Source organism: Athene cunicularia (assembly GCF_003259725.1).
Source record: "Athene cunicularia isolate RWA chromosome 4 unlocalized genomic scaffold, athCun1 chr4_part1, whole genome shotgun sequence".
Classification (NCBI taxonomy): domain Eukaryota; kingdom Metazoa; phylum Chordata; class Aves; order Strigiformes; family Strigidae; genus Athene; species Athene cunicularia.
The window spans coordinates 27,703,642-27,716,393 of record NW_020799098.1 but is presented as its reverse complement, the minus strand read 5'-3'; the positions used below and the strand labels follow the sequence as shown (position 1 = coordinate 27,716,393).

The following is a 12,752-nucleotide window of genomic DNA, read 5'->3' as shown; positions in this document are numbered from 1 at the left end:
ATTCTGAGTGTATGCAAAAATCAGTTTCCGATTAAGTGCCAAATATGGCAGTTAAGAAACATTTTATTTTAATATTTTTACTTCTTAGGAGGAACATAAATGTAGGGAATGATTTTCATTGATGACAACTGAAAATGCTGGCTAACTCAAAATCATTCCATGAGATGAGAAGCCAGAGGATCTTTTAATCTGCTTAACAAATCTTAGAAACTTGTTTATTTGCAAATGGAAACAACTGTACATCTGAGAGAAGGAATGAGTGCGTCATTATCTGTATCGGCAATAGAATTCAGAACATATGTAACTACCATCTGCAAAAAAATCTGCAGGTGCAGAAAATATCTTATTGTAATTTACTAATGCAAAATGGTTCATTAGTAAGGATGATTAGCTTATAGACATAGAACAATTGATCAATATCATAAATTAAATGGTAACGTATCCTCCTTTTTTTTGTTCTCACATTTGCATTTTTTTTTAGATTGTAATCCAGTGACACATCATCTGTGTGGAGATGGGAGATGTATAACAGCTGATTGGGTATGTGATGGTGACCACGACTGTATAGACAAATCAGATGAAGTCAATTGCTGTAAGTTCCTTTAATCTCTAAATTAGTTTTTCTTTCTTTTAACATAAAAAACAAACTGTAAGATAAGTAGCATAGTTACTTATTACTTGTAGGGCAAAAGTATAAGCTTATATTATTTCAGAAGTTTGCACTTGACAAATGTCCCTTCCGGTAGACAGATGCAGCAAATGAAACATTTCTTGACATTGAGTAGTATCAGCATTGTCTTGTGTTTCAGCTTCTTGTTAATTACAGAATTAGCTTTTTGTTAATTGTAATGTTGCCATTAAAGAGGAATGAATGTATATAACCTCTTACGCTGTAGGCATTCTGAGCTCGTGACAACTTTCTAATGTGTCTTTATGTGACCTATCACACCTTGTCAGAGTTTCAACTTCTATTTGCTCTAATGATGATGGTGTATATCTGCAAAACAGTTATACTAGAATATTGCTGAGGTTGCAAAATCAAGTATTGGGGAACTAGCACATGTTTTAATGGAATTAAGTTTCTCATAAGACGTATGCTTATGCTGCTTTGATTCTCGCTGCATTTCAGTGCTTGACCTTGCAATCACTCTTCTGCAATTTTACCTGAAATTTAACAACTGAATCTAAATAAAGGAATGTAAGTAAATGATCAAAGAAAAGGTAACAATTTGTATATGAGTAAAAATGATGGATTCTTGGAAAAAATGAACCTTCATCTCAGCCTGTTGCTAATACCTGAAATATATAGTTTCAGTCCCTGTAGTTAAAGATCAGCACAGCTGTAGGCTATTGGAAACATAGCCTGCATGTCTAGTGACCTTCAGTGCTAAGCAGTGTTATCAGCTCCTCCTAAAATAACTTCAAGGTGATGCTAAAAAATAATTGAGAACTTCATTAACTTAAATTGATCAGAATACTGTCTTTTTTTTTTTTTTCTCTCTAGCGTGTCATAGTCAGGGCCTAGTGGAATGCAGAAATGGTCAGTGCATTCCTAGTGCATTCCAGTGTGATGGAGATAATGACTGTAAAGATGGAAGTGATGAAGAAAACTGCAGTGAAAGTAAGGATATCCCTCATTTTACTTTTCTTACTGAACTTAATGATGTCTGCTTTGTTCTGAAGTGCCTTTAGCTAAAGCTGTCTGTCAAATTTACTTTCTTTGCCTTTCAAATAACACTTGCAAAGGCTGGTTGTTGTCTGCTTTCACACAGGAAGTTGTAAGCAGAGTTTTCTAAGTCCTTAAAAATATAAAAAATTGAAGAAATGGAGGTGATGTTTAGCATAGTATTTGGTTATCTGACAGTATCAACTGTTACTTGAAATAATACATATTCATATTGTCTGCAGTAATTAGAAGCTACTATCAGAGAGATTGGTGTTGTTTGAGGAGGAATTTCCTTATTAAGATCCTTTTTACATCACAACTTGGGATTCAGAGAAAGGATGTTTTCATGAGTAAACTAATGATTTAGTGTGACAGAAGGAAAATATGTGAGAATGTAGCTCCTTAAAAACTGTCTCATGATGGATTATATGAAAGAAAAGCAAACCAGGCAGTTTCTTGAGAAAATTTAACTGAAAATGTTGATGCATGATCTGGGCTACAAATCAGTGGTGTGTTTTATTTTCATTGCAAGGATGCTAAATGCAGAGGAGTAGGATGGGGTAATAATTATGTAGTCAGTGATCTCCCTATATGCTAAAAGATTTTTCTGCTTAACATTAGACCACAAAGTTTTTAAATATGCAAGCTCGCCAAAACTCTGTCTAACATTTTGCAACATTAAGTAGAGCAAAAGTCTTCCTTTATGCAACTATATCCTGTCTGTCCTAAATTTGTATGAGGATATGTAGGTAAAATTTGGATTTCATTTGGATTAATCCTCTTCAGTTCCTTGGAAAGCTTATGTAAAAGCAAGGCAGAATTCTGGTTTGTAACTTTCTTTGGTATTTCTTATGTATGTTGTTGATTTCAGCAGATTACACAGAAAATGTAATAAGACATACACTTAATACAAAGACTTCTCTGTTCTACAAATCAAACAATTTGGATATGCCTATCAGAAACAGTGAAGTAAGGACTGAAGTGATCTGGAATATTGATTTTGTTACAAATGCAGTAAATATGTGAAATCAGCATAGAAATTTGAGTTCAAGATGTAGTGACTTGCCACTTGCCTATATAAGGATACAGGGACCTTGTGTAATAGTACAAGTATAAACATATAGGCATTACAAATGACCATTGCTTCATCTATATCTGAATGAGAAAAATAGTCTCCCTCACTTACATACCTTAAGGGAATTTAAGGTATGTCATCTATTAACATTAATGCTGTCATTCATTTTGTGACAATACAAATCTAATATAGATGTACTCACAGCTGGTTCTGTGATCCCTTCAAAAGCATATGTTTATAAAAATTCAACACTGACTGTGCCAGGATCAAAAGAATCTACACTGCAGCACAGGGATTTTTAAAGAGTTAAGAAATAATTCTGCTGTGGGATAAGGAGTTGGAGCAAATTTTTAAAATGAATTTGAATGTAAAGGTTTGTGGTAGCTTTAGAAGTCAAGAGATTTTTCTCTGCCTTTCAAGTTCTGTTTTGCAGTCAGATGCACCTGTAAAATAAGGCATTGCTTCAATATCTAATGTGTATGAAGGGAAGTAAATTCATGTAATTATGAATAGAAGTGACTACATCATGAGTTCTTTTGGACAAGGTTGTTGTCAAGTTCTTTGCAACAAGATGTTTCTTCAGCATCCTCTTTATATGTCCAATATAAGGATGCCATGAATGAATGATTAATGTTCACGGACAGTAATACAATACAAATAAACCATTTTAAACAGGATGACCTGATAAAATCCAAGTGGTTCAGTCTCTGTGTGCAGAATAGTAAATTAAATGACTGATTTTGCGAAAGTCATATGGAAAGAGAGTTTAATGTTTTGGACAGGAGCTATCACCGCTATGAGACAGAGAGAAGTCCAGGGATTTGTCAGAGAAACTAACTACCCAGGTAACGTGCTCAGAAACTTTTTGATGAAGTGCTGGTTTTAGTTATTCTGAATTCCATCGTTAAGATCATAGCCTTTTTGGGTTTCTTGTTGTTGTTTGGTTTTTAACCAGCTAAAGAGGGACAATAAAATTTCAGCTCTGACGACCTCTCTTCAGGATGGTTTTTATTGTCCACCAAAACAATCATAAAATGAAAAGCAGATCAACTGAATGGCACTGAAGAATAATTCCCAGAGGGTATTCTCTTTCAGCTAGGACCTATTGTTCCCTTTGAAATCTGATTCACATGACTTTTCATACTCTGTCAGGAACATGGTAAATGGCTTTCAGAGATCCATACCTCTCATTCAGAAACTGTGATATAAATTCTTATATTAAACATAGGGGTAAAGAAAAGTGACATCTGGACAGTGCTGCACACTTTTCTTCCTTAAAACACTTCCTTACTGCACTTGAAATGATGTAGGTTACTTACTCAACTATGTAAAATACTTAATTGTAATGTAACCTCTGTATTTTCTCATCACTACACTCTAGTCATTTTTATTAGTTTGGTAAATAATTAGAAGAGTAAATTTCTATTTTCATCAGGTCAAACCCTCTGTCAGGAGGGAGACCAGAGATGTGCTTCCTGTCCTGATCCTTGTGGAACTTCTCTCTGTGAGATGAGAAACAGCCAGACAAACTGCAGTAAGTAGGTTACATGCTTCATACTGTCACTGTTTTGGGGTGTTTTAGAGCATAATGAGGATGCAGGGTAGGACACAGTAAGTAATACTTTAATTTGCTATCTATGCACATGTGTAATAATTAAGTGTTGTGAAAAGAGCAAAGTTGAAATAAAAGTTTCATCATTGATTATTGATGTACTAAGAGATACTCATAACATTTGAGAGTGAGATACTTTCCCTTCTGTGAATTTTTGATACATTATTAATGTGTGTTTACAGTTGTACTTAACAGTTAATGACATTCAGTCATTACAAAGTAGTGTAGGTGTAAAGCAGAAGCTACTTGTTTATTTTCAAAATATATGAGAACATGGTATTGTGTTTAGGAACCTGGAAAATTTTTAGTCCTTTTGTAAAGGAATAGTTTTGATATTCAAACTGGCAAAACTAGTTATTCTTCTGACTAATACATATTGTAGAGGATCAGGGTCTTCAACACTGCATGTCTTCATTTCTGTGTCCTGTACTATACTACTCCATGCAAGCCTCCTTTAACCACTGTACACTTGCTTCTGAGTAGCACTCTTACTTGTGCAATGCGGCACTGTGAACTCAGAAGTAGTCTATTTGGCTAGGGTAGAAACTGGGGAAGAACTGTATTCAGAAATATTCAGACTTAATTAAAACTTGGTGATATGTCACCTTGGCACATGGGCAGACTTGCCTTCACTTACATATGAATGTGTAGACATATCCTATAATTGCTTTGTGCCGAGAAGTTACCTCTGCAAGGTATTGTTTGGTGCTGTACAGTAGCTTGTTTATATAACGTTATTACATTTAGGTCAGAATGGGTATGGGAAGGTCAGCTAGTCCAGACTCCACAGTGCTTGTTTGAGACAGGCGCACCATTCATGCTGGGGCCTTTAGATGCTGCTGAAGATATAAGATACTTGGGCATACATGTATTTTACATGTGTACATGTACATGTTTACATGTATTTCACTTGTGTAGGTCTACCCTCTAAATCATATCCATTACCAAACTATTCAGGTGAGAAGGGGACTTCTAAGGTGATAGGAGTAGTAGGTGTTGGGTTTTTTTACTTGCCTGTTGTGAACCGAACAATCATATCAAGAAATATTTAGAAAGTGTTATGAAATGGGAAGGAAGGTATCCATATAACACACAATTAGTAACAATTCACTTAAATTAAAAAAAAAAAAAACCCAACAGAATTTAAATTATTAAAACATTTTAGATATTTTTCTGTTGAAATCTCAGATATCTTTATTGAATTATCTTGGTCATTTTCTCCTCTTTGTCTTGCAAATCATGGTCAGATATTATCTCCCATGAGAGGTTGTCCCCTCCTAGTGAAAAGGAAGCAATATAGCTTGGGATTCACTCTAATCAAGGAGAAATCAAACATGAGATATCACAACAGATCAAATTACTTTGGTTATTGACCACATCTGCAGTTCCTGCTGAAATCCTTTGGAGTGGTAGATACCTGACATCTCCAAAGCAAACAGTTCTTCAAGTAATCTTTTCTTGTCTTTGAGATTTGAAGGTCATATTTTCCTCATGTTTTAAGATCAGAATGCATGAGTATTCACTGAGGTGTAATTACTGAATTGAATAACTCTAACTAGTCACATGTTTAAATGTGTATGACGAGACTGATTCTCTGTGGGCTGAAGTCTCATGGAAGTGAAGGATGTTTGGTCCCAGATCTCTCTGCCTCCAGGAGAAACAGCAGCTTCAGCAGTCTGTGCCTTTAAGATCAGGTGCTGCTTCTCAGTTTCTTCATTTGAAGATTAGGCCTTTTGATTTGAGCATTACCAACTTTGCCATAAAACTGCAGTTTACCCAGGAATGGGGGCTTCCATATTTTTATCTGCTGTTTCTAAGCTTCTTTACTCATAATGCTTCCAAAACTTAACAAGCATTACACTAAATTCTGTTTTATATGTTTAAAACTGTAGCAACTTTATATTTACTCAGGTCAAAAAAAAGACAGTATTTTGTAATTTTATTTATTTTTAAATAATTATAACTTAAAATGCATAGTAAAGTGTATCTGATATATTGTGACATTGGATTCACAGCTGATGGCTGTGTAGTCACCAGTCATGCATAATGTCTTCTATTTGGCTGTCATACAAGGCACTAGCAGCAGCTTTACCCAACAAGTATGAAAATAAGTAAATTTCCACAGCAGCCTCTAGTTCTTGTATACTCAAGGAGCAGTTCTCTCTCAAGCAAATTACCTTTTGTAAACAGTGACAACAATCCTGTAAAAGGCAATGACAGTCTTTCAAGCAGTGTGACTGCAATTCAGTCTTCCTCACAATGAGAGAGTGCTGAAAGTACACTTTCTTTCTTAGATTCATCTTCCTTGTGGATAGATCAGTATGTGCCTTACTGTGGTCCAAAGCAGTTTGTCCTGTGATCCAAACTCTTTTCATGATTAATATAGATTTTTGTTTCCCATTGTATGTACGGACAGCAATTTTGGAAAATGTTTGAGTGGCTAGGACTATGTTACAAGATAGTGAAAAACATTTTTTGACATGATATTTGAGTTCTAAAACAATGTTCCTATTCCATGTCATGAGAAAGCCAAGAGCTTGTTAGTGAAGATGTTTCCTCATCATATTATGGGCAACAGCCCATAGTTCTCAACAGGAGTAACACATAATCTGTATTAGACTTCTGGATCATCTCTTTTTCTCCCTTTCTGGTCCAGTGAATATTTAATTGTTTATAGACAATGGAACAGCAAGAGAATTTGGGAGAGATTTTTCTTGCTTAACATCTGGAAGTACTATTGTCTTCTTTTCATGTTATTTTCGTTGTTCATATTTTGACCAGAGTTCTTTCATCTTTGGTAAGAGATGAGAATTCCCATGAAAAATGCCAGTTTTGACAAAGCAGTATTTTCTGGCCCACATAACTCTTTGGTTGGAAAATTCCAAAGCATAGGCCACTTTTGCAAAACTGAATATGATGGATGTTCTCTATGTGTGATGATAATGTCTGATCAGTTTAGGCTGACATTATAATGCAATTACAACATATTTAGGGTAACAGAACAAATATCTGAGGGGAGAGTGTAAAGAAGCCAGAGCCAGGCTATTTCAGTGCTCAGTGACAGGACCAGAGGCAGTTGGCACAAAGTGAAACACAGGAGTTTCCATTTGAACATAAGGAAACAGTTTTTTTACTTCATGGGTTACTGAACGCAGGTTGCCCAGAGAGGTTGTGGAGACCCCATCTTTGGAGACAAAAGCTGTCTGGGCATGGTTCTGCACAACTGGCTCTAGGTGTCCCTGCTTGAGCAGGAGAGTTGGATCAGATGACCTCCAGAGGTCCCTTCCAACCTTAGCCGTTCTATTATTCTGTGAAATATCCCATTCACTCCTGTTACTATGTTTTGAACTAATTCCTATATAGTAGGTAGAGCAAGTTAATAATAAATACATGAAGATATTAAATCCAGGAATAATCTGTTTGGGGTTTTTTTGATTTAGGATAAAAGATGCAATGAATTCTATACCTTGTTCCCCACTCATTAGGTTGTACTTAGATATACTATAAATAAGGGAGTAGCAAGATCTCTTCAACTGTAGGACAGTCATCAGAAGGAAAGTTTTGGGTTACTTAAATTCAGTCAGATGTTCCCCTGAAGTGTATGTTCTGTTTGTTACCCTGCTTGTGGATTATAGGGAATTATGTGTGAGAGTCAAAGTTACTCTTCTCAAACCTGCCATGACACTTCTGCACATAATGTGAGAGAAATTTTCTAAACATAGGGTGAAAATTGTGATCCTATTGAAAACATGCAAAGAGCTGTTCTGATGGGGCATTTCACTAAACTAGATTTTCTTCTAGAATTCACCTAAACCCCTATAAATATGAGGCATAACAAAAAGTGAGAATGATATATGTGCATTTCTACTGTTCAGCCTTGAAATGTTATGTTACACAAACACTTAGAACATTGCATGTACTTTTGTGTTCATTTACTCGAGTTTTATCACGAAATACTGATGAACATATAATACTCCGTACACATGTCATGATTCAAGCTCAGAGGGCAACTGAGCACTAGGCAGCCCCTTGTTCACTCCTTCACCCTTAGGAATGGGGAGAAGATAAAACAGAAGGTTCAGAGATTGAGACAACGACAGGGAGGGATGATTCACCAATTATAGTCATGGTCAAAAGACAGACTTCATTGATGAAGAAAAAAAGAATATCAATTTAATTTGAACACCACCACCACCACTTAATTTACCCATCAAACAGAGCAGGACAGTGAGAAATACAACCTTAAAAACACCTTCCCTCCACCCCTCCCTTCTTCGTGTGCTCAGCTTCGCTCCCAATTTCTCTACCTCCTTCTTCTGAGACGCACAAGGGTCAGGGAATGGGGGTTGCAGTCAGTTCATCACCTGTTGATTTTGCCACTCCTTCCTCCTTAGAGGGAGGACTCCTCACACTCCCCCCTGTTCCAGTGTGGGGTTCCTCTCACAGGAGCCAGTCCTCCACGAACTTCTCTGATGTGAGTCCTTCCCATGGGCTGCAGCTCTTCATGAACTGCTCCAGCGTGGGTCCTCCCCACATGCTGCAGTCCTCCCAACAGCAGACTGCTCCAGCATGGGCTTCCCTCGGAGTCCTGGCCTTCTTCAGGTGCAGCCACCTGCTCCAGCGTGGGCTCCTCCCCGGGCTGCGGGTGGGCATCTGCTCCACCGGTGACCTCCATAGGTGCCAGGGGCATGGTCTGCCCTCTCACCGCGGGCTGCAGGGGCATCTCTGCTCTGGTAAACCTCCTCCTCCTCCTTTCTACCACTGACCTTGATGTTTGCATATGTATTTTCCTCACAAATCCTCCTCCTCTCAGGTTCCCCTTCCTAAATATGTTATCACAGAGGCACAGCTGCCATCACTAAAGGGCTTGCCCTTGACCAGAGTCGGGTCTGACTTGGAGCTGGGGGAGCTCCTAGAAACTTCTCAGAGGAGTCACCTCTGTAGCCACCAGCTCTGTAGCCCCCTCCCACACTACAAAAACCCTGCCACACACAAACACAACACATCAAGAAAAGATGCTTACTGGGGAATAATCAAAAGACAAAACCAAATTGATCTGGGAATCTGGGGCTGAAGTGTGAGAGGACAAGGGAGAGTTCATTATGAAGAAAAGAAAATGGTGGTAATGTGAGGAGGTTTGTTGAAGTCTTTGAACCTCACATACCCCAAAGCTGCAAATAAGTGGTTTGAGACAACAGAAATAATTCAATATTGGCAGTATGCAAGGATTTAGCAGAGAGGAAAAACTATATAAAATGAACTTCATGATCCTCAGTTTAGAGGTAGATACTAAAAGAAGTTCTAACAGGGAGTGCCAGTCCAAGAAAGACTTTCCAATTCTGCTCATCAGCTGAATAATTGACTGTTGGATCTTCTTTCAACTTCCTCTCAAAGATCCAGCTATAGGATCACACAATTGCCACACCGTGCTGGCAACTGACACTAGCAACTGGATGACAGAGATTATTAATCATGTTAAGATAAGTTTGCTTCCAGATAAGCAAATACATGCTGTCTTTTGATAACAAGTTACTTTCGAATAGTGCACTTTTTCAAGGAAAATTTTATCATATTTTGGAAGTAAATAAAATTTTAAAATTTCATATTGGTCTCAGTGCTAAATAAAAAGCTGACTTTCAGTCTGAAGTGTAATTCTGTCTGTTTTTTCTGTTGCGGTGGAAAATTAAATATTTCTGACTACCAATGCGGGAAGAAATACATAAGATGAACAATTTTTAAAATCCAAAGTCCTCTTTCAGTTCAATTTGTTTTGTGATAAACCCCCTAAAATCTGGAAGATTTTTGTATATAAATCTAGTCTGTGTGATCATATGGACTTATAACTGTTGCATTTATTTTGCTCTTTCTTATCATTCTCTTTACTACCAATTATGTCTCATCTGAATGAAATTATGGGCATGTAGACTGTCTCTTGTTTGTGCAATATAACCTAATTGTCCCCATTCTTCCTTCAGGTCTTGGGATGCAAAAAATAAAATAGGAAAGAAATCCTGCCTTCAGTTTTCTATGTAGAAAAATTATGCAGTCTCTGTCATTAAATTTTTTTCAAGAACTGACTGAATAAAGCCTTGAGAAACCTGATCAGTCCTCAGCTTTGATCAGACCGAGCTTTGAGGAGGACGTTGGACTAGAGACCTCCTCAGATCCTTTCCTACCCAAAGTATCCTATGATCCCAGTTGTCTTAATTTTGACAATTACCCTGCCAGTATGAGGTGTGTTATGGTAGCATAGTACACCGGTAGGTAGTGTGTTGCTGTACAGTACAGGAGCTCTTGAAAACCATCAGAAACTTGATTTGAAAAGGATAAATCTGTTTTTAAGGAATGATTTATTGTACCATGTTAAAGTTAAGATGTTACTCAGGAAGTTAATGCCTACTGGTAGGGAAATACAAGTCTCTGAATAGGTTATTAGGTAGGCAGAGGTCAAACCCACCTTTCTTTACTGGCATGAATAGGCTTATATGGGGTCTTGAGCTCTGAAACTTGTAGTTTCTCAAGTCTGAGAGGAAGTTCTCTGATTGATAAATTTGTTGAATACTTCTGTATTATTTTTTCTGTATTTTCTTTAATCTTACAACATTTGTGTGTTTTGGTTTTTTTTTCCTTTCTGTGAAAGGTCAGTGTGAACCAATTACTCTGGAACTCTGTATGAACTTGCCTTACAACTATACTTATTACCCAAACTACCTGGGCCACAGGACACAGAAGGAAGCCTCTATCAGCTGGGAGTCTTCTCTTTTTCCAGCCTTGGTCCAGACCAACTGCTACAAGTACCTTATGTTTTTTGCCTGTACAATCTTAGTACCAAAATGTGACCCCCATACGAATCAGCGGATCCCACCTTGCAGGTACTATACTGTGTTTATATCTTGACTGACATTGTTAGCTTTATTAGTCTTTCTCAATTTTCTAGGATTGTAAGCTCTACTTTTATAACTGTTTTCAGGTTTCACTCTTACGTTAGATCACAAGTAGAGATTATTTTATCTGGAAGGGATACCTTGCAAGGTCCCACTGAGATCTGTAGTACTTGCTTTACAATAACATTTTAGGAATAATTTCAGACACAGATGTGATGCAAAAATGTTTTAAAAATGAAAACACCTATAGCCTCATAACAATCAACTCTTGTTACTTGATGAATGTAGGGCAGAAGAAAACAAAATACATTTGATATAAATATAAATCTATTTAACTACAGTTTGAAGCTCCTAAAAGGCAGCATATTACACTCTGAGCACAGAAACTGTATTCTGAGAATTTGCTGCTGCCTTTGCAAAATAACTGCCCTCTTGTTCAAAGATATCAATGGTTAGTTAAGCTTATTGGGACCTACATATTGCTTTACCTGTCTTTTCCTGTAAATACGAAATGGAGTTCAGCTAATGCAGTTCTTCAGTGTTAAGCTTTTCAAGTCAAAGTGAACTTTCCAACCATGAATTGCAAATTCATGTTCTAGTTCTGTATCTGTTATAAAATGTACTTATCAGAGACTAATTAATTTTTTTTTAATACTGGCACAATGATCTGTTCTATTCCTTCTAGGTGGTTATAACTAAACAATTTTAATTTTACTCCCTTTGTATAGAACATCTGTCCCTGCTTTGCAAGGCTTTTAATTGTCCCTGTTATTAGTTTGATTGTCATGCTTTATTTTTTAACTATACTGGTCTTCATGAAGTTCTGCTCAAAGTAAGGAACACAGGTGAAGAGATTTTTTGGAAAGAACTGAACTTGCTGTTATTGAGTCCATTCATTGATCTATCAAGTATGTTTTCAAAATCTGAACAGTGTTCTTCATCTCTGATAAGGCATTGGTAATATTAGTTCAGGTCTGGAGAAATAATCTTTGAAGATTATTGTGTGCTGGGTTCCCACTGAGGACAACTGGAGTTCCATAGATAAAGAAGATACTGAATAAGCTCAGAGATTTCTGTTTCCTTGTAATTACAAACTATCTTTTCTATTGATTCTGGAGAGTGCGGAGTAGCTTCTGGAGATTCTGGGTCTCACAACATTCCAATATGTGTATCAGTGTCCCTTGTTTTGGGACCAGTAAATACCTTCCTAGTCACATTAGCCTATAATGACATGGAGATTACGCTGTCTGTGTATTTATGTAGTCTCCATCTGACTTTGGTGTTGTTTCAAAACTGTGACAGATGTGTATGAAGAATAATCCTGGTCAAATCTCATGCCCTATGTGTTGGTGTCAAGTTAGGCATCCTATTACTGTATTTGAACTGGGAGAGCAAAGTGATATTTTAGTTAACCGCTAAATATGCTTAATGTTCTTTTAAAAGTGCTAGATTGAATTTCATTGCAGAAAATTGCATATTTCTGTGCTACATCTTTTTTTTTTTTTTTTTTTTTTT

At 36.9% G+C, this 12,752-nt stretch overlaps 1 protein-coding gene across 1 annotated transcript in view; it reads left to right on the top strand.

Moving 5' to 3' along the window:
* The window catches only part of CORIN (corin, serine peptidase), a 159,363-nt gene that overhangs the window by 107,878 nt on the left and 38,733 nt on the right, over positions 1-12,752 (top strand). The window contains exons 8-11 of the mRNA XM_026846970.1: positions 482-592; positions 1,505-1,621; positions 4,177-4,275; positions 10,994-11,225. Coding sequence (XP_026702771.1) covers positions 482-592; positions 1,505-1,621; positions 4,177-4,275; positions 10,994-11,225 — 559 coding nt within the window. The remainder of the gene's footprint in view (positions 1-481; positions 593-1,504; positions 1,622-4,176; positions 4,276-10,993; positions 11,226-12,752) is intronic.